Source organism: Perognathus longimembris, chromosome 16 (assembly GCF_023159225.1).
Source record: "Perognathus longimembris pacificus isolate PPM17 chromosome 16, ASM2315922v1, whole genome shotgun sequence".
NCBI classification, from domain to species: Eukaryota; Metazoa; Chordata; class Mammalia; order Rodentia; family Heteromyidae; genus Perognathus; species Perognathus longimembris.
In genome coordinates, this window is record NC_063176.1 from 50,649,362 (window position 1) to 50,670,568 (window position 21,207).

At 34.3% G+C, this 21,207-nt stretch overlaps 1 protein-coding gene across 8 annotated transcripts in view; it reads left to right on the top strand.

The window, feature by feature from the left end:
* Positions 1-21,207, top strand: part of Lcorl (ligand dependent nuclear receptor corepressor like) — a 95,940-nt gene that overhangs the window by 61,032 nt on the left and 13,701 nt on the right. For 3 of the 8 annotated variants that reach the window (XM_048364762.1, XM_048364764.1, XM_048364765.1), the window contains 3 exons: positions 3,932-4,025; positions 11,892-16,684; positions 17,442-17,820. The exons of 1 other annotated variant lie outside the window; for it this stretch is intronic. In XM_048364762.1, coding sequence (XP_048220719.1) covers positions 3,932-4,025; positions 11,892-16,684; positions 17,442-17,590 — 5,036 coding nt within the window. In that variant the 3' untranslated portion in view covers positions 17,591-17,820. Of the gene's footprint in view, positions 1-3,931; positions 4,026-5,356; positions 10,308-11,891; positions 16,685-17,441; positions 17,821-21,207 lie in introns of those variants that run through there. 4 more of the 8 variants (XM_048364763.1, XM_048364766.1, XM_048364767.1 and 1 more) reach the window with 4 other exon arrangements.

The following is a 21,207-nucleotide window of genomic DNA, read 5'->3' on the forward strand; positions in this document are numbered from 1 at the left end:
AATTCCTATGCCTTTTGGTGGGGTTGCCAGGGGCGGGGGTGGGTGGTGGTGGTTACTGACTAGAGCATAATACTATTCGTGCTATTCTCCCTATAAAATTACTTTCCCCCCCCCTCTCTTTTTTTTTATGCCAGTCCTGGGACTTGAACTCAGGGCCTGAGTACTGTCCCTGGGCTTTTTTCTCAAGGTCAGTGCTCTAACACTTGAACCACAGCTCCATTTCTGTCTTCTTTGGTGATTTTAATTGGAGATAAGAATCTCAGACTTTCCTGCCTAGGCTGGCTTCAAACTGTGATCCTCAGATCTCAGCCTCCTTCAGAGTAGCTAGGATTACAGGCATGAGCCACCTGGCTTGTCTATGATTTCTTAACAATGCTTATTTAAGTCAGTTTTTCAATTTGTGAGTTACTTTATGTGAATTAGATAATTATAGGTAAGTCCAATACATAACCATGTTTTAGTTCATTTGCTGGTGCTGCAAAATAATACAAGAAACAGACTTATTTCTTACAGTTCTAAAGGTTAAGAGGTCCAAAGATGAAGGGCCTCCATGTTGCTATGTAAACATATAACATTTATATTACTGTAGACGAAACACTTAAAACAGTGAACATCTTGACATAAGAAAGAGTAATGATGGTTGTTATAACTAATGGTAACTAAAATAAAGCAACAGATTTCTATTTCATGCAGAGTATTTCACAAAAGAGAGAAACAAGAAAAGTTGATATAGTATTGATACCAGAAGATTAAAAAGATAGGAACAACTATACAAAAACAAGATTTAAACTCCTAAACAAATGTCAGCAAGTTGAATGCAGTGTCATATAGTAACAAGTAAATATCAAATAAGTAAGCATTTGCAAAAAAGTATGATTTTCCAAGCTAAAGGAAATTTATATTATTTTGATACAAATACAGAAAAATGTACTTCTTATAAAAACTGACATGATTTTTTTTAATGCTAATGCTTTCAAATGATGAATAGATGAACACTTTCAGTACATGGTAACCTAATGATTTACAGTAAAATCACACAAAATGAAAATTGATATAGTCACCAATTTTAAATATTTTATGAGACATCTTTACTTATCAAATTAAAATTAATTTTAAAAACATGATATCAGTTAGCAGGAAAAACATTAAAAACACCTAAGAATGCAATTGCTAAACTGTATAAGATCATAAGACCTCATGGAATATTTTGATGGACCTAGAATAAAATTTTCAAAGTGACTGATATAAGTGAAAGAGAAGACTGAAAATTGCTTTAAACTTAATTGTATTACAAATCTCTTGTCTGGTCAAAATTCCAATAGGGGTTATTATTCTGTATGGCTTATTAATCTTAAATCTTTACAAAAACCTTTAAGGTGCCATGCCAAGATAGTGAAAGACTTGGTTCACCACCTGTCAAGACTTACAAGATAAAACAATAAAAATTGGGTGTTTTTGACTAGGATATGAGTTAAAGCAATTAACAAGCCCAGCGCCTTTTGGTACTCACACCTGTAATCCTAGCTACTCAGTGGGCAGAGGTCTAGGAGCTCCAGAAAAGATCTAGGATCACCAGGAATGTCCATCAGACTCTTAGCTTCAATTAACCACCAAAAAGCTGAAGTAAAGCTGTGGCTCAAGTAGTAAAATGCTAGCCTTAGATGGAAAAGGTTAGAGACAGGGCTCCAGCCCCTTACTTTAGTTCATGCCCCAGGACTGGAACAAAAACAAAACAAAAAAGCCCTCCCTCCCCCAAATTCCTCAGATATGGCTGGAATCTTGGTAACAAAGCAGAGATGTCATTGTAAATATCATAAAGATGGTCTTATTCCAGGGCAGAAGTCAGTGATCTTAATTTCAATCTTCTATATGTGGATATCTAGTTTTCCTAACAACATTTGATACCTTGTCAAAAAAAAAAAAAATCAGCTGACTAGATATATGAACTTACTTCTGGGTCTTCTGTTCCATTGGTGTGTACGTCTGTTTTATGTGCCAGTCTTGTGCTGTTTTTGTTACTGTGGCTCTGAAGTCAGATATAAATAATGGTAAGTAGACTATTGAAATACATTATGTCTATCTGTGAAGGTGGCATAGGGAACCCCACTGAAAAATGGTGGAGGAGACGAGAAGAGTTACAAAGTCACTGAAAAGAGTGAAATGAACTATATATAAATGATATAAATGTTGACAAGTATTCAGTTAACAAAACTATGATCAATGAGAAAGCCACAATTGAGGGGAAAAACAGATAGTTCTAAAAAGATGTGTTATGCCAAGTGTCTGGCTCTTCAGATGCCTTATCTATTCAAGATAAAGAAAAAGACTCTTAAAACAACATCCTGCCCAGGCATGGTGGCTCAAGCCTATAATTCTTTCCACTTGGGAGATCTTGGGTGTTTGTGGTTTCAGGTCAGCCTGAGAATAAAAGTCCATAAGACTCCCTCTCAACCTGTGGCTAGGTGCAGTGCCATATACCTGTCATTCAAAGCCAGTAAGGGGCAGAGAGGGGAACACTGGGGCTGTGAGTGGAGTGAAATACGAATAGAAGGATCAAATTCCAAGTCTACATAAAATGAGACCCCGTCTCAGAAAGGGGCTGGAGAAAGCACAGGCCCTGAAATGAGATCCTACTACTGCAACGAAGAAAAAGAGAAGAAAGAATGACTTTCCCAGACTCTTGCCCAACATTAGGCTCTCTTATTCTGTGGTATGAGATAACTTAATCTTGCGTTGACATGAAGTACTTGGAGAGAGGAGACTAACAATCAAATATGCACATGTTTTATATTTCTTCCATCTGCAATAATATTTTAGGTAGTATTGCTATAATTATTTGTAGAAATGATATATCTCTACGACTTCAAGACTTCATTTTCTCATGCCAACCTTTAGGAAAATGTTTAGAACCTTAAATTCCAGGATCCAGTCCCTGGCCTCTCTATCCAGCCCCATTTGTGTCTTTAGCTTTCGTGCTATTTTTTTTTTCAGTTTATTGAATCAGCCGAACCCTCTGACACTGGTACACATTGATTGGTCCCTCTGTAGAAGTTGCCTTCTACACTAACAAATTGTTTCTAAATAAATCTGACTTTTTCCCCCCTTCAGATCTAATGGTATTTCCTCAGGAAAGCTTTCTTCGTGCTTCCCAAATTAAGCATGCATAGGCACACACACACACACACACACACACACACACACACACACACACCCTATGTTCTCATATGTATTATTATATTTTATCTTACACCTTGTAGCACTCATTACATGCTTCCACATTCTCATGCTTTGTCTCTGATTACTTTTCTTCTTATTTTCTTTGGGTTAAGTTTTTCTCTTCATTTCACTTATCTGTGGCTGCTAAGCTTATAGTTTCCTGAAAACTTAAAACTTTCACCTAGCAGTTAAGGAGTAAGGAATTTAGAGTATTTCTAGTAATCAACATTGTATACTTGAGTAGCTTTAAAATTATATCCTTAATGTAGAAAATAAATAGATTATACAGAGTCAACAATTTGCTTAAAATTGTATATCACTTATTGCTGATTCTAATAAATACTAGCTGTACCATAACATTTTCTATTGTTTTGTTCAACTTAACATCTCTCTCAACTTCCAAAATATTATCTGGGAAGTTTTGAATAAGCTGAATGATAGAAGAAGTGCCAAGCCTTGATTTTATGCCATCTAGTCTGCTTGTTTTCTTCAAGTCACTGCACAGTGTCACTCCTCCGCTGCCCTTTCATTTTCCTATGTAGTGCCTTCCCAGTCATGTCCTGGTGTGGAAACCAAGAGGCATAGGTAATGGCCACATACCAAATGCAGGTGTCAAGTTCCGATTATCAGTAGAGCAGGAAAATAGGAAATGATAAAATGTAAGGTTGCCTTTCTGTTACAAATATAAAGTTTTTTCTCTTACAAAAATTTATAGGGGATGGAGTGTTAGATCTCTCTACCAAGAAAACCAGCATAAAATCTGAAGAGTCATCCATATGTGATCCTTCTTCTGAAAATTCAATGGCTGGGTAAGCAATATCTAGGAAATATTAATATCAAATATTAACATCAAATTATCTCTGCAGAGAACTCTTAATACTATTCTGACTAGTACTGACATATTTAGTTTTCCCTCAGAATTTTTGTCACTCATAAGTGTGTCTTCTCATACCTTTCATTTGTCCTTTCTCTTTTCTTTTTTATTCTTTCTGTTAAAGAAAAGTTATCAGAACAATCACCAAACTTTAGTTCATGTTACTAAAATGAACTACCAACTTAATCATAGAGTACAAACTAAGAAGCAGGACAAGTAAGAGAACTTTAAATACTCAAGGCAATTGTAAGAGAAATACTTAATTTCAATCATTATTTTCTTAAACGATGAATGAATTCTAAAAGTATTGTACTTACTAATTTCTTAAAACTAGCCTATAGTGTTTACATGCTCTTCATTGTGCTTTAGATGTGGTGTGGCAAGCGACTTAATATATATAATAATCACCACAAAAAGTCCTTTCTGTTTTGAAATCTGTCCTTTAATTGGTTTAATAAAAAATAATTACTAGTGAAATGCTGTTCTGTTGAATTTTTGAATTTTTTTGTAACTTTTGCATCTTCGCATTAACCAACTACATAGAAAGCTCTTTTTGGTCACACTTCAAACTAAAACATGCAGTGTTCCTTGTTTCAACTGAGGCTTTAATAAACATTAGAGTCATAGGTATAGTAAGCTTTCTATTTGAGAAACTGAAAAGTACAATGATAAAATTGAAATATAAATCACTTTTACAATATCTAAAGTGGAATTGTTTCATTAGAAAACCATTTGCTTCAAATTTTAAGTTTCTATCTAGAGGAAACTTAGTCTTGTGGAACTATGGGATGTTTGTGTTTGGAAATATTCTTGCTGTTACAAATTTCCTTTACATGGGTTGACTCTTTTATTACTTGTTTAGTGGTAACGTCACATTTCTACTAACAAAAACTCCTTTAGGATTTGGGTATTTTTTTTAATAATGGAACTCTAATTCTACAACAAAAATTAATAAGTGTTGCTCTGCACGCATCTTTCAGAGGAATAGCAACATCATGAGAATATTTTTACAAATACTGAGTTAGGACTTTATGTTCTTGGAAGGTCTGCCCATTGAGGCCACTGTATCATTGACACATTGTCCTACCAGGGCTGTAGCGTTTGCTTTGATAAGGAGTAACTACTACATCTCACAGACTTAAAAGTGTCATAAGCAGTGATGTTACCTAAGCAAGGAGTATAATAAAGGAGTGGACCCTCCCCTTCCATAGCTGTGTGAGAGTCTCTCATGCATCAGTTTACCATCGTTTCATTCCATCCATCCAGGAGACTACACAGAAACAGAGAGGACTATGTGGAAAGAAGTGCTGAGTTTGCAGATGGTTTGCTCTCAAAAGCTTTGAAAGACATTCAGTCTGGAGCACTGGACATAAATAAAGCAGGCATACTTTATGGCATACCTCAAAAAACTTTACTTCTCCACTTAGAAGCCTTACCAGCAGGGAAGCCTGCATCTTTTAAAAACAAAACTCGTGATTTCAATGATAGTTACTCATATAAAGACAGTAAAGAAACTTGTGCAGTGCTGCAAAAGGTAGCCTTGTGGGCAAGAGCTCAAGCAGAGCGCACAGAAAAAAGTAAACTCAATCTACTTGAAACCTCAGAATTAAAATTCCCATCAGCTTCCAGTTACCTCCATCAGTTAACTCTACAGAAAATGGTTACTCAGTTTAAAGAAAAAAATGAAAGCCTTCAGTATGAAACTTCAAATCCTACTGTACAATTAAAAATTCCTCAACTACGAGTCAGTTCTGTTTCAAAATCACAGCCTGATGGTTCTGGTCTACTGGATGTTATGTATCAAGTTTCCAAAACCTCTTCAGTCCTAGAAGGATCGGCTCTCCAAAAACTGAAAAATATTCTCCCTAAGCAGAGCAAACTAGAATGTTCTGGGCCTGTAACTCACTCAAGTGTTGATTCTTACTTTCTACATGGGGACCTCTCTCCTTTGTGTCTTAATTCTAAAAACGGAACAGTTGACGGAGCCTCTGAAAACACTGAAGATGGACTGGATCGGAAAGATAATAAGCAGCCCAGGAAAAAACGTGGTCGCTATCGGCAGTACGATCATGAAATAATGGAAGAGGCTATAGCAATGGTGATGAGTGGAAAAATGAGTGTTTCCAAAGCACAAGGAATTTATGGGGTACCTCACAGCACTTTAGAATACAAGGTAAAAGAAAGATCTGGAACACTGAAGACTCCTCCGAAGAAGAAACTACGATTACCAGACACTGGGTTATATAATATGACAGATTCAGGGACTGGCAGCTGCAAAACCAGCAGCAAGCCTGTGTAGATTACTTGTTAGGAAAGTGTTTGTGTGTATGTGTGTGTGTGTGTGTGTTTGAATGTGTGTGTGCACAGGTGTGTATTTGTGTCTACATACACACATGTGAGAATTACAAATGCTCACTCTGACAGGAGACATGAAATTTTACAGTTCAAAAACCACTTACATGCCTTTTGAAAAAAGTTTTATTCAGGGTTTTCACTGTGGACAGAATTATATAGTTGCTTAATTCTGATAGTTTGTATTTAATCCTTGTATAAATAGGTGAAAATGATTCAGGTTTTCTTTAGTAGTCAATAGCATAAAGCGTGGGAAAACAAGCAATTGTCAAGTGAAACATTTTTTATTGGTGAAGGAACATTCTAGCCATTCAGTTGGACCATCTTATAATGAATATATTAGTTGTGAACATTTTTACATTACATACCTAGGTATGTGTGTAAATATGTCAAAGAACCAATCAGAGTTTAAATAGCTATCTCCATACTAAGATAAATTATTATTTACAGTATTAACACTACAGTGCATTCTATGAAATACAAAATGCACTCCAGTGCATCTACCAGGAAAAGAAAAGAAAACCTTAAAGGATATGTATAATGAAATTTAATATTTATCATTTATTAGTTGATTTAGCAGGAAGTTGGGGTTTATAAGGTATATACTTTAAAATAAAACTGACATAGTTTAACCCCAGCAGCTATAGAATTCTTTAATATAAGATGGAATACTAAAAGCAAAACATAATTTAAATTTAATTATTAAAATAATTTAATTTTGTTTTCCATTTTAAAAATAAGCTAATATGTAAGGTTAGAAAAGAAAGTTGGAATGCAACTTAGAGCATGTTTATAATGTGCACAGAAAAAAAGCTTGAGAATGATAACTTTGGTTTAAATGTGCTGGTTAGTTGATGTTATGACTACTTTAAATTTTAAGGATTGTGACACACTCCTTTTATTGAAAAACCTCAGTGTAACTTTAATATATTTGCTGCTGTGACATTTCAAAACATTTTCAGTTTATCAAAATGAATTACAGATTTCATTTTGGTGGGCGATACATTATCACTTTGCTAATAACCAAATTTGCAGTTTGTTCAGGGTCTTGATAGATTTACAGATGTTTAACACTGAAGCTGTTTTGAACTTTCAGTAATGTAAACTCTACTAATTGGGTAGTTAGAAGCTGGGCAGTGCATTTTAACTTTTACTAGACTTGTAAGAGACCAGTAATTTTTATATAGCAGTTTTAAAAATATGGGTCAGAGTATTCATGTTGGATATATGGAGTATGCAGTTTTAGTGGTAAAGGTTATAAAAGCACGTGCCTCCATTTAAGGAATGAGGATTTGCTTTATTGACTGAACATTCTCTGAGTGCCCCTTTTCTCCTAAGATTCAGGTTCTGATCTGTTTTCTAAGCCAGTTTTTCTAAGTACAAAAAGAATTCTTACAGCTGAATTTTAAAAATAAGTGCACCTTGTCAAATACTTGTGTTTCTACACTTGTGTTTGTGTGTATTTATTAATCACGTACACATGAAATATTAAAGAGATTTTCAACTATTATTTTTAAAACTGCGTACACCTATTTAAAGAAACTCAAGAGTGAGAAATACACAACCAAGCAACCAGGTAGTTATTTGGTCTCTGAAATCTATATTGAACCTCTTCGGCTGTTAGTGTTACTTGCATACTACAGTATGAATCCTCTTGCTCTTTTTCTCCCCCAAGAAAATATACATAATAGATTGATTACAAAACAGCAGGTGTCAGGGTCATCTTTCTTTTTAAAGAATTAAGCCATACTTTGTGAGGGTCAGAACTTGGATTATTTAATATATTTTCCCCTCCCCCTCCCATTGAAAAACAGTTAAAGTAAACATTTCAGAACAGTTTTATTGACTTCTTTATACAGAATATTACTTGCAAAACATTGGGGGCTTGAATGCATTACATATTTATATTGTATTGAGCTTTTTTATTCCTCACACTATATTTACATTAATACATTGATTGAGAAGTTTATAGTAAAGGGAAACTTAAAAAACACTTTTATATCATTTAAAAGATGACCTGACCAAAAACTTTACAGGATTCATAAATCAGGGATCATTTTGCTGTTGACTTCACAGTGATCAGTAGTTTTATAGGTAATATTATAGTTAATTTGCAGCATTTTAGTACTTGTATTATTTATTTTTGGTCAGAAATAGTAAATTAAAATATTTTTTGATAGCTTATAGGTAATGATCAACCCATAACTTTTAAAAGAAACAAAATGTTTCTATTATTGAGTTAACTTTTTGATTACACAAACTGGTAAAGGCAGGGAAATTTATGGGTTCCCCTTCTCCCCAGTGGTTCTATTAAGATACTCTTTATGTTAAATTTTCAAAGTACTTTATGAATTTAGTTACCAGTTCCTACTTAATTGACAATTTTCTGAAAAATCCAGTTTCAGCAGACTTTTAATGAAGGTGAAAGCAACCCTGATGTGCTTTCTACTTATTTGAATGTTCCTCAAGTATTTTATATTTAAAATAAAAAAGAAGGAAAAGAAAAACAGTGCCTCTGTTTTTAGAAAACTACTGCTCAGTAAAGTTGTTTAAACCATTTCTGGTAGCTAATGACAATTTTATATTAAATTGTATACTAACTTTAGTGAGACTGATTTTTTTTTTAGTTGTTTACAGTACAAATACTTGTATTTGTTTTTTAATTGCAGTATTTCCATTGTCGCAGTAATTTAGTAAAACTCTGTGGCTGCCTTGATTTTTGACAGATTTTGTTAATATAAACTGATTGTTAGGCAATTAGTTATATTTATGCATAAATCAATTGCACTATAATTCATGAATTATTTATTACAATATTTTCTAATGAATTCTTGTATCTGTCTTGTGTTGTAAATGTACTGTAATTCTGTTCCTATTTTGTGTTGTTATATATCTAAATCTGATTGTATGAATTTTAATTGTTCAGTTAACGTGTTTCTAGGTTGTAATTTGTAGTAAAGCACTTCAATGCTTTTGCACTTAAATTTACAACACTGTTGGTGTGTGATTGATTTACTCATTCAGTAAAAGAAAAAATGGAAAAGGATTGTACTTGACTACACTGAGTTCTTTGATTCCTTCAAGAAAGGAGTTTTTTTTTAAAAAAAATAGTGTAGAATTGAGTTACTAAGAAAGATTTGGATAAGAAGTTTACAATGGGGGAAAAAGATAGTGCCATTCAAAAAATAGATATTTGGGTTTATAAGTCAAACAGGAAAAGGTTAGAAAAAATCATTTTAAAATCAAATATGGAATCTATGAAAAATACAAGTTTAGGGCCTTTTTGTATTTGAAGATAAAATCTACATTGGAACTTATTTACTCACACATTTTCTTTGAGAGTCTAACATGCAGGAATTAAGGAAAAGAAAATTTGAAGCCAGAAATGAGTATATTGTAGGATACTAATTATGAAGATAGCTATCCACTTTGATCTATGACATATAATCTCAGTGTTCAATTAATATCTTTGTAAAGCTATTCATATTGGAATTAGCCATCATTGTGGAAATTTTATAATTCCATCATTAGAAATAATAAACAGTATAGAATAACATTTCTTTCAAGGGTAGTTTTGCTAGGAATGTCAGAAAAATATAAAAGTTTTTGTAATTTTATCAGCTTAATCAAACTGAAATGTTAACACTTCATATTACTTTATTTTCTACTTTTAACAGGACTCATTTGATTATTTGGTGTTAGGATTGTACTCAGGGCCTTATAAAGGCTAATAATAAGCACACACCCTACTCATTGTTATGTGTACATGATATAATTAACAGAGAAATCTTGGGGCATGTTAGGAACTGTTTTACTATTTTGAAAAAATACTGATTCTTAAACTACAATACAACATATTTTTCTTAAAGGAAAAAAAAACACAAAAAAACACGTGAACTCTCTCTTTGTATTTAGTAGGCCTTAATACCACTTTAAAAATTGTTGACGTGCATCTGTCAAGATACTTGGTGGGTTCTTTTTGCAAAAACTATAAATTCAACTTTCTGGAAAATTGTAATTTTATCTTAATTTACTCTTATTGTTTAGTGTATATATTTTCTGATACTTAATCCTTGGTGTAAGCTCAGCTATTTTACACTCCCAACAATTATAAAATAAATATTTAAAGAATACTGTCAGGAGGGAGAGGACAATTGGGTCATATGTCTTCATCTGTCCAGAGTCAGCCCTGGACTTAAAGCTGCATTAGGTTTTACAGCTCTTTTCACTTTGGTTGCTTCTTTGTCTGATACACAATCTACTCATTTTTTCCAGGTAAACTTTAGTTAGTACTTTTACCACGTCACATAAATTTCATAAACCATAAATGAAGTAATGCATACTTAATCTTTGAATAGATTATACCGATGTTAGGGATCCAAATAAAAATAATTCCACTTGTTTTAAGAGACAAACATTAATTTTCAGCACACCATGAGCATAGCAATCCTATATTTAAACAAAATACATTCTTCAAACAATACATTCTTTGGTTGCAGTCCATAGTATATCCCAATTCCAACACTAAATACAGTTGATTAAGTCAGAAACTATGAATAGAAAATATAACAAATCAGAGGAAGGCTATTTTCATGTACAGTTTGGTGATATGTTTAATTAAAATGGATACTTTTCTGAAACAGAATTCTTCTAATATATTTTATTCTTCTTGCTGCTGTTGGATTTAAAAATTGCAGACTTCTATATTGGTTGATAAGCTATCATGGGGTCTCAAAGTTTAGATGTATATTAGTTTCTGTAGTAGGGCACTTTCCATCACTTGCAATTTAATAATTAGGTAAGTAATGCCTTTAGTTTTCCTATAATCAGTTTAATACTTAAATAAATTAAAACTAAGGTTTTTAAATAGCTTTCATTTTTTAAATTTTCTTACTAGACTAAAATACCTTTAGCTTAATCTCTGAAAAAAATTCTATTACCTGAATAAAATCTAAATTCTTTAATTTTCCTTCTAACTATGCAAAGATCTCTTATTAATGATTTTATTTTCACTTCCTTGAAAAATATTTTAAATAAAGATAAAATTTTACACTACATCTTACTTTCCTTATTTTCACTAACATGGACCTATAATTATCTGAATAGCATACAAAATACTGCTTTGCAGAAATGTCAGCTGAAGCACTTTCCATTAAATATTAACATCTCCAAAATTCTTACTTTACAATATGGAAATATATATGTAATTATCAGCATTTATATTGCAGAAATAGTGCTTTGCTTTAACTCATGTACCTCGTCATAGTAAATTATTATAAGTACTTCTTTATATTTTTGTGAAAAATAATCAAGATGTCGTTATTGCAGCTCTGTAGGAGTCAGGAATCCAGCAATACCACGATATCGTGTTCAAACCCTTGTCAAAATTTTAACTCGTTATCATGGTACTTTTATTGCAATTCATTTTTTGTTTGATTTTTATTTTTAGTTCAACTGTTGATGCAAAATCAGAGGAAGCTACTAAAATGGAAAAAGGAAAATCAGCATTAAGCAAAGTTTTGGAATCTTTGTGCAGACATCATCAGCAACAAGTTTTGGCTATGTTGAGATTTCTAGTCCAAGAGCAGAGTGCTGCCTCTCTTTGCTGTTGTAATGCGTCATGTGCTGTTTCTTCAGAATCTCAAAAGCCCCTCTTTGAAGATGATTTACATGGTGTGTTCTGTAGTTGTGAATATAGACTGGCAGAAAGAGGGTGTTTACAAAATGAAAGACAAACCTCTGGCTTAGTGCCTCTGCCAGCCTGTATTAAAAAATTACATTGTTTATCTTGCCAAACTGTAACTATTGAGCACATTAAGACAGTCATGACTAGAGGAATTTCAAACAGTCATCATTCACCCAGGTACTGTTCTGGACTGTTACCAAACATTCACTCTACAAAATCAGCCTATCATTGTCCTCGTTCATCAAGGGAGGTGTGTGAGCTTCCAGCCAGTCTTAAAGATGATTGTAGATCTCGAAGTCCCTCACCCCCACCATTATCACCTGTACAGACTGAAGGATTTGAAAAATTGAAAGATGTCCTCTCAGAGCTGTCAGCCTTAGAAAATAGCAAACTTGAAACTAACACTAACCAGCCTCCATCTCTAACACCAGCAGAAATAAGCAGTAACAAGGGTGATCACGAAGGCAAAACTCTTAAAGCCAAGAAATCAAGTAACTCTGATTCTGTCTTCTTGAATACCAGCAATAATTATACTATAAACCAGGAAAAGGGTGAAACTGCTGTAATTTTTCAAGATTTAATGGATCGTATTAATGAAAAATTAAAATCAATAGAAACTACGGATGTAGCAAACCTTGTAAAATTATCGAACAGTGATTATAATACAGATAATGATTTGAAATTGGGAGATTTAATCACATCTCTCTTGCATAATGCCAAGGCCAGTGATTATAGTTTTATGGAATTACTAAATCAACATGATAAAAAGGTAGAAAATAAAATCATTCAGACAAGATTTCGAAAGCGTCAACAGACCTTATTTGCAATGCACAACTCTCCTGATTCACCCACGATCAGGAGGCAGTCTTTACAGATAAAAAGAGAACTTGCTAGTTTAGATGAAAATTTTACAAGAAAAAGGTACACGGAAAAATTTTCAAGAAAACTGTTATGCAATAATGAGATGGTTTCATCAAATAAAGAACTCCATCATTGTCAAGAGAGTTCTTTCCAGAATTCTCAAAGTTTTCAAGATAAAAATCTTGCAGGAACATTGTTTTCCCCAAATTATTCTGTAGAGTCATTGCAAGAGCCTCTTCATAGTTTAGAAACTAACCTTGCTTGTGATGAGTTTTCAGAAAATGTTAAAACAACTTCACCTGAGAAAAGGAGCATAGGAAAATCACAAGAGAAATCTAGAGCTGGAAGAAAAACTTTGCAAAATAAGAATGAGAATCTAAAACTAGAGAATATGCAAACACCTTTGAGAAATGATGCTTCTGGGCTTCTGAGCAGAACTAAGAGAAATATTGTGCCTCCAGGGTGGTATTCTATATATGTTACCAATAATTGTGTTTCTAAAAAATCCCTGAAGGCTAAAGGAATATCAGAATCCAGACAAAATAAAGACCCAATAAAAAGTATTCAGATTGAAAGCTCACAAAATATAGACCTAAACAAAATTGCAATGAGTTCCAATTTACAGGTTCTTGTGGAGCGTTTGGAAGATACAATAAGTATGGCCCATCGGTCTTGGAATAATCAGCCCTTATCAGAAGGATTTAAAGCACCCAAGAAATTGATAGGAATGGATGGTAAAGACAAACATACTGGGGAAAATATGACTCTTACTTTAAGTAGAGTGATACACAAAGAAGAGAGCTTATCAGAATCTGTGATGGCATCTAGCAATATCACAAAAAGTCACCAGATGCCTACAATAGATGTGGATAACAAAAGACTAGATAATCTGAAACAGACAACTGTTTTAGAGTCGGGTAGCATGACTTCGAGTGTGGAAAGTGTACCAATAAAATGTGCAAGTATTGAAAGTTCTCCTTGTTCTAACTATTCTAGTCCTATCAAACTCATGTTTTTATCTGAAGTTAAAAGTAGTGAAGGAGTCAAATACACTTTAACTTCAGTTGGTACTTCAGGATGGAATAGTGATCTTCCTCTTGAAAAACGTGCAGCCCATCGTGTAACTGGACGAAAAACAGAAGTGAGTGAGGTTAGGCCAAATGCCAACTTTGAACATTGCAATTCTAGTCATGATACTGATAGTCTTCAAAGAGAATTAAACAGTTGTGCAAAAGAAACTGCAGAGTCATCTGCTGTGTTTACAGATGGTTTGAATAATGATAAGCCACAGGAGGAACCTAAGGAAAATTCAAGTGGTGCTGTTGATTCATCTTTTAAAAGGAAACCAGGCAGACCTAAAAAGATAGGTCCCCAAATTGTGAAACAGATTAAACGGCCAATTGGAAGACCACCAAAACCAAAGACTGATCAAAAAGATGTCGCCATTTGCCCAAATGAATCCTTTAATGGTGGAAGAAAAAGCCCAGAGTCTCTCTTATCGGAAGGAAAAGAAGGTGTTTATAAAAAATCGATTACAGTAACTGTTATTTATGGAAGGTCAAGAAGAAGTAAAAGGCATGTTTCTGAAGGAAGTATAAACATTAACAATGTTATGTCATTGAGTAATAATGTTTCTGGTTTGCCCCTTGTCTCTAATAATCTCAGCAATAGCAAAGGGCACCGAATAGATTCAGATGAAGGAGCAAATGCTATGTCTGGCTTTACCACTGAAAGTGAGACCTTGGAGTCTGGCTTTGAATATGTTAGACCTCTCAAGGACAAATCTGTAATACCCCAGACTTCTAAGATCATCATTCGACCAAATCAGAAGCCTTTGGCAATAATCAGGAAGCCTGGTAGACCTGCAAAAGTGAAAATCTCAGGCATATCTGTGACTATTAGTAGAATTTCACCTCAGGAAAGAGAAGTAAGTATGAGCAGCTGTTTACCTCCTTTAGAGCAGGAGAATATGTTAGGAAAATGTGTGCCTGAAGAAAAGCATGGCCAGCATTGCAATAAGGTGGATAAATCAAGGCACACCGAAGTGGACTCACTTAAGAATGAGTCCAAATGTGTAGTTAATGCAGTACCTTTGAGACATTCTGTTAGAGATAGAAAACCATCTCTGCATTTCTTACATTCATTAGCATCTTCTAGGTCATTTATCTACAGAAATTCTCTGCTCCATAAATCATATAAGCTCCACTTGCAGAAAGGCAAAAGGCAGAAGAAAAAACATAGGCAATCAAGGATAAAAATAACTTCCAAAGATACTCCAGGAACTAGACGTTCAAGGAATGCAAAAAGGTGTTTGGAAGATAACAAATTAGTACCTGTTTCGGATGTTTCCTTGGACCCTATAATTTCATCAAACTCTTTACTCCGATGGTGGGCCACTTCTACTTCAAATGACTCTTTACTAGAAGAATTAAATAATAGATTTGAGCAAATAACAAATGCGTGGGTGCAAGTGAATGGAGACGAAGCTAGAAACTTTGCTCACAAAACCAGATACATTGAAAAGGATCATTTTGAAATAGCTAACCCTTTGGAAACTTGTGTTTTAGAACTTGAAGTTTCACCTGTAAAAATGCTTTTTCAGAAAAAATATGACTTGAATGAACTCTGTACATGGTTTATGCAAACAACAGAAACACAGTCTCTTTCACTAGTTAGAAAGGCAAATGCTCGAAACCCTTTGGAAGTAATAAATACCAAGGGAATAAAATTAGGGACCAAATACTGTGATTTTAATAGCAGTCCCTTCAGGAAGCACTTTAAAAAATTTGCCCTCTCTTCTCCTTCAAAAGCAGTTGGGAAGTTACACATACTGCATAAAATGGTTAGCTCTCCACTTTTAGATGTAAAAAGTAATTTAACACTTACTAGATTGAAAAGGACTGAGTTTAAAAGGTTGCACCATGAAAAATGGAGAAGAGAGGGAAAAGCACACAACCGGGAAACAGCTGATAGGAACTCTAGAAGGAGAAACTTGAGATTTTCCTGCCAGAGTCAGTTTTTGGATAAGACTACAGGGAGAACAAATCCTGACATTCCACTTTGTGGAAAAGGCACAATAGATAACCAGTGTATTTTACCACCTCCTGAGAGCAAGGATAACTTTTTGCAAAACACAGCAGCAAGGCCTGACTTAACACATGCTAGTTTACAGAATAAATTTAACTCTGAAGCAAAAGAGAAAGGAACAAATGCGATCCAAAAAGAGTTTGTTTGTCCCAATAATTGGAGGTCAAAAACCTTACGAGACTGTCGAATCTTTTTGAGGAAGATCAACTGTCTTGAACACAGAAATACTTTAAAGTTAAATACAATCATTTGCTCTCCTGAGACTGTCGACAGTGGAAGTAATCATCAGACACATACAGAAGAATTGCGTTTTACCCTAAGATCTCATTCTGCCAGGCAAAATTCTCTTGGGAAGCAAACTAAAGAGCTAGAAAATGCTCAAGCAAAAAGACCTTCAGCTGATAAAGTTGCTAAAGAACTTGGCAATAATCAGTTAAGTAACTGTGCTAACCTTGACAGGAATCCTTCTGGTAGTTCGGAAATGCATAGCAAATTGAACAAAAGGAAAAGACCACCATGGAAGACCACAGAGATGTCTACAAAAAGACATAAACGGCAGTCTTGCAACAGCGGACAAATGGCAAACTGTATTTCAAAATCCCATGTAGGTAAGTTTTTCTCTACTTAATTGTAAAGTTTCATTGTAGGTGCCATGAGTAAAGTAGAAAAAGATAGAAAAATAACAGTTGATTTCATTTTAATTTATTTCTAAAATATTTTGACAAGCTCATTTCTTGGCACCTAGTATGAAACTCATGAAATTAGGTGCTGCTAAATGTATCAGCCAGTGTACTCCTCCACCTCTTAATATGTCTAGGATTTTGAGCACATAAAACTATAGTAGAAAGATAGAAGGCTTATTTAAACTGTATCATGAATGTAAAAATTTTAGTTCCTGCTTTTGCAGCTAGTAGATCTAATATAAAATCAGAAAGCAGTTTGAGTGATAAATATGATTATGTACCTAAAAATTTACTACACTAATATATATTCTCTCAATAAACAACAACTGTGAGATCCCATATGAAGAAGCCAAGGCTGTCTGAATAGAATAGTAAACTCTATATAACATAATAAATACTAGGATACCAGTCTGCTCCCCCACCAAGTTGTTTATACCATTTGGAATACTTTGGAACTAACTTTAAGACTGCTTATTTAAACATGGTAGAGTAACAAGATTTTCTCAGTAAACAACCAGAATTGTTGAGTAGTTTGGGTTCTTTTTTTTTCCACATCAAAGTTCATTTTTACAGACATGAAGGTGAGACTACCTTTTTAGAACAAAGCAGGAGAGAATGAGTTTGGGTCGTGCAAAATTGGAAATGCAAAAAGAAATTACTCGCTAATTATGTGCTTCATTAGGTCATACTGACATGACATTGGACCCAAGACGACTGTTTACCTATGAGAATCTGAACACCGGGGTAGCTGGTGTAGCCACTTCCTTCACTGCTTATTTAATGGGTACTGACAGCACAGGAGATTTACACAGAGTGCTTCCTGTTGACTGATTACTCCCTTGCCATCAGAGAGTGCCAATTTACCTTTGGAAATGTAAGGACATTTATCATATGGATTCATTCTTTTACATTGTATATCTTAGGATATCTTTTGGGGAGGTTGTTGTTGGCTTTGTTACCCTTTGTTTTCCCCCTTGGTGGTACTAGGGTTTGAATTCAAGTCCTTGAGCTTGATAGACAGCATTTTGCCACTTGAGCCACACTTCCAGCCCCACTTTTTTTTTTTCTGGCTTGTTTCTGAGATGGTGTCCCACTAACATTTTTTTTTCTGCTGGCCTCAAATTCTGATTCTCCCGTATCCATTTCCCAAGTAGCTGAAATTACAGGTCTGAGCCACCATGTCCAATGCTAACTTTGTACAAATGTGCCTAAAAGCTAAAGTAAGTTCTTATATTAAAATATTTAAAGCAGTAGTTAAAGTCTACAACTTTGCTAGGTTAATGACATTATGGCCCCACAAAAACAATTCTTTAACTGAGTAATTGCAAAATACCTAATCAATAACATTAAGCATGTAATGATTAGAATTTCAAATATCTAACATGAAATGATTAAAACTTTGAAGAAAGTCAAAGTAGAATCTCCATTATGAAAGATGAATAAGACCGGAAAGACTAACCTTTGTTTATTTAATAGATAACTGAAAACATCGTTATAACATATACTGTGTTGGGGAATGAAAAGGGCAAAAACCTGAGAGTAATATTTTTCAAATCATACAATTTACCCAAAAATATGCATATGTATTTTAAGAAGAATAAATTTAAAGTTTCACTTTTAATTCTCTGTACCATTCTCATTTCATGTGGTTACAATTTACTAAAGGTTATTTGCATTAATCCATTTTACAACAGAACCGTATTTTATCCTTTCAGCTTAACCATTGTATTTTCCTAAGAACCAATTATACTATGATTCCTTACCACTAAATATGAGATCATCCTAAAAAAGAAAGATGGAAGAGGTCTATTCGTTTTTCAAATTAGTGTGAAAATCCTTTTAGGGTTTTGAAAAAAAAAATGTTAGCCTCATATGAAGAAGAATTGCTTACCCTCTTTGTCATTTTTTAAATTGCTAGTACTATTTCCTGTTCTGCTTAAACTATTATTTATCTTTAACTGATAACTTTCCTTCTTTGTTTTTAACATTCTGTTTTAAAATCAACCAGGACATTATTCTTATACAGATGTATTTATAGTAATATTTGTTATTTTTATCTGGCTTTTAAGTGTTTTCTTCCAATGTTTTGGTTTGTTGTTTTTTTTTTTTCCTTTTTCTTCTCTCATTTTTCTCATTTTAATTTTTGCTGTTTAGGAAATGACACTAAAACTCATGATTATCCTTATGTGTGTTTTTCTTCTTCATAGACTAGTGACTGTGAAGACTTGAGAGACTTAATAGGACTTTTATAGAAAATTTTGTATGACAATATATATAATTTTGAAAGATTTGTATTAGAGAGAAGTATTATTTCTATCATGAATGTTTTTGTACATTTTGATAAGAAATATTTCTATCATGAATGTCTGTTTTTGTACATTTTGGTGTTAATTGTCCAAATATAATTAATAGAGATGGGTTTTAAAGTGCCATACCTTACTACATTAGAACTGCTTCCCATTAAGTATACACATGGAAAGAGGAAGAGATTCTCTCCTATAGTATGATGCACGCCTACAGTATAAATTCACAAAGTTCCCTTTCCACCTAAATGAGAAAACAGGATCCTCAACATTCATTTATTCAATAAATAGAGTGTTTCATATGTCTCAAGGCTATTATGTGTCTTATGAAATCAAAGAGCCATGGTGTTCACATATGTACAGTTGCCGTCTCATGAGAGCTGGGAAAAGGAATAGTGTTGTGACCAGAAAGAGGGGAAGTGTAGGAACATGTAGGAGAGTCTGAGCCCAAATTTATCTTCTCTTGTCATGTGTAAGCTGAGACTTGAAGGATGTCCAAATATTAGAACTTAGCACAGGAGTGTATAAGACACAGAACATTATATGTGGAAAAAATAGGGGTGATTTAAAAAAAGTAAATTTATTTGGAAAACTGAGTCATTTAACTGAGATATAAAACAGGAATCATGGATCATGAATTTGGGAGGCAGGGAGGGGAAAATGGTAACAGATAAAGCTACTGAAGAAACCGTAAAATAAATTATGAGGACAGTATCATTATGGAAGAAAAAAGTTATAAGTCTGAATTTAGCAGTAAGTAATAACAGGCGTGAAGAGGTTTGGTAGAACCCTATGAAGCAGGTCAGTCTCTTAGAGTGTGGGAGGTTTTGCCTTGAACGGGTAGGGAGATCAACATTGACTGACACAGACACACTCTGGGGCTTTGGTTTGAGATATCCAGTGGAGTATCCTAGAACAAATGTGTTGGGAGCTGTTAGGTCATATGTCTGTTGCTCAGAAACAAGGCCTGAGTGGAGATGGAGTTTTAAGTCTGAAAATGAAATCACAAAGAATGGGAGAGATTAACTTAGTGTAAGACTGAAGGAGCTCAGGAGCTCAGATCCCCAAAGACACCGAAGACAGAAAAATTATGCACAAAAAGAGACTGTTAATAGTAGTCCAGAGGCAAGAGTTCAGTGGTACATGATATAATTCCAGCTTCAGGAGGATATAAAATAACAGTATTGGTGAGTGTGGTGTACAAGTGGTAATGTGCTTACCTAGAAAGTGTGAGACACTTAGTTAAATCCCAGAACTACAAAATAAAGTGGTGGGGTAAGGAAAGCTGAAGTACAGTGGTAGGAAATTTATTTTAAGAAAGGAATATAGTAACCTGTTGATAAAACATCCATCAAGATGAGCCCTGAGATGATTTAAGTGAGTTTAGCTACCAGAGGTTGGTTCCCTTAGAAAACAATGCAAGTTTAATGCCAAAGGAACTGAGGAAAATTAGCACAGGAACCTAGGCATGGCTTTGAAGAGAGAGGAGATTTAAGCTAGGGCTAAAGGCATGTTTTCAGATTTGTTCAGATGTCAGAAGAAGCCAGTGAAAAGCTAGAGGAGGACTAGACCACAAGGAGCTAACTAGTAAAAGTGAAGTGGATCCCCCAAGTTGACTAATTATAAGATCTGAAGTTAGAAGTTGGTGCGGCCATGAGGTTCACTTGTCTCACAGTAAAATAATGGGAATATGTGCTCCCATTATTGTACAAGTCAGTATTTCATGGACAGAATGTTGAGATGTTAGAGTTCATTTTCTGTGAGTTAGGATGTAATCTAGGAGTCATGTATAGGATTGACTACTGGGAAAAGTTTGAAATGGTTGTCTAAAGAAATGTAAGATTCTGGGCTGGGGTCTGGTTCATTGTCAAACAGAAGGCACTAAGTTCAAACCAAGTACCACCACCAAAAAGAAAGAAACAAGTATCAGATTGAGATGGAGTCTGCATCGCCTCATGGTTTCATTCTCGTTTCCATTAAGACTTGAGAACGGTGGAAGCGGTGGAAGTTTAGATGCAGTGGTAGTTAGGTTTGCCCTTATGGGCAGAGAAAAACAGACATCATGTCAAGAATGGATCCACTTCACTCTGAACTGTCTGATCGGTGTTGAGTTTTCTAGTAGTGGCACAAAATACAGATTTAGGG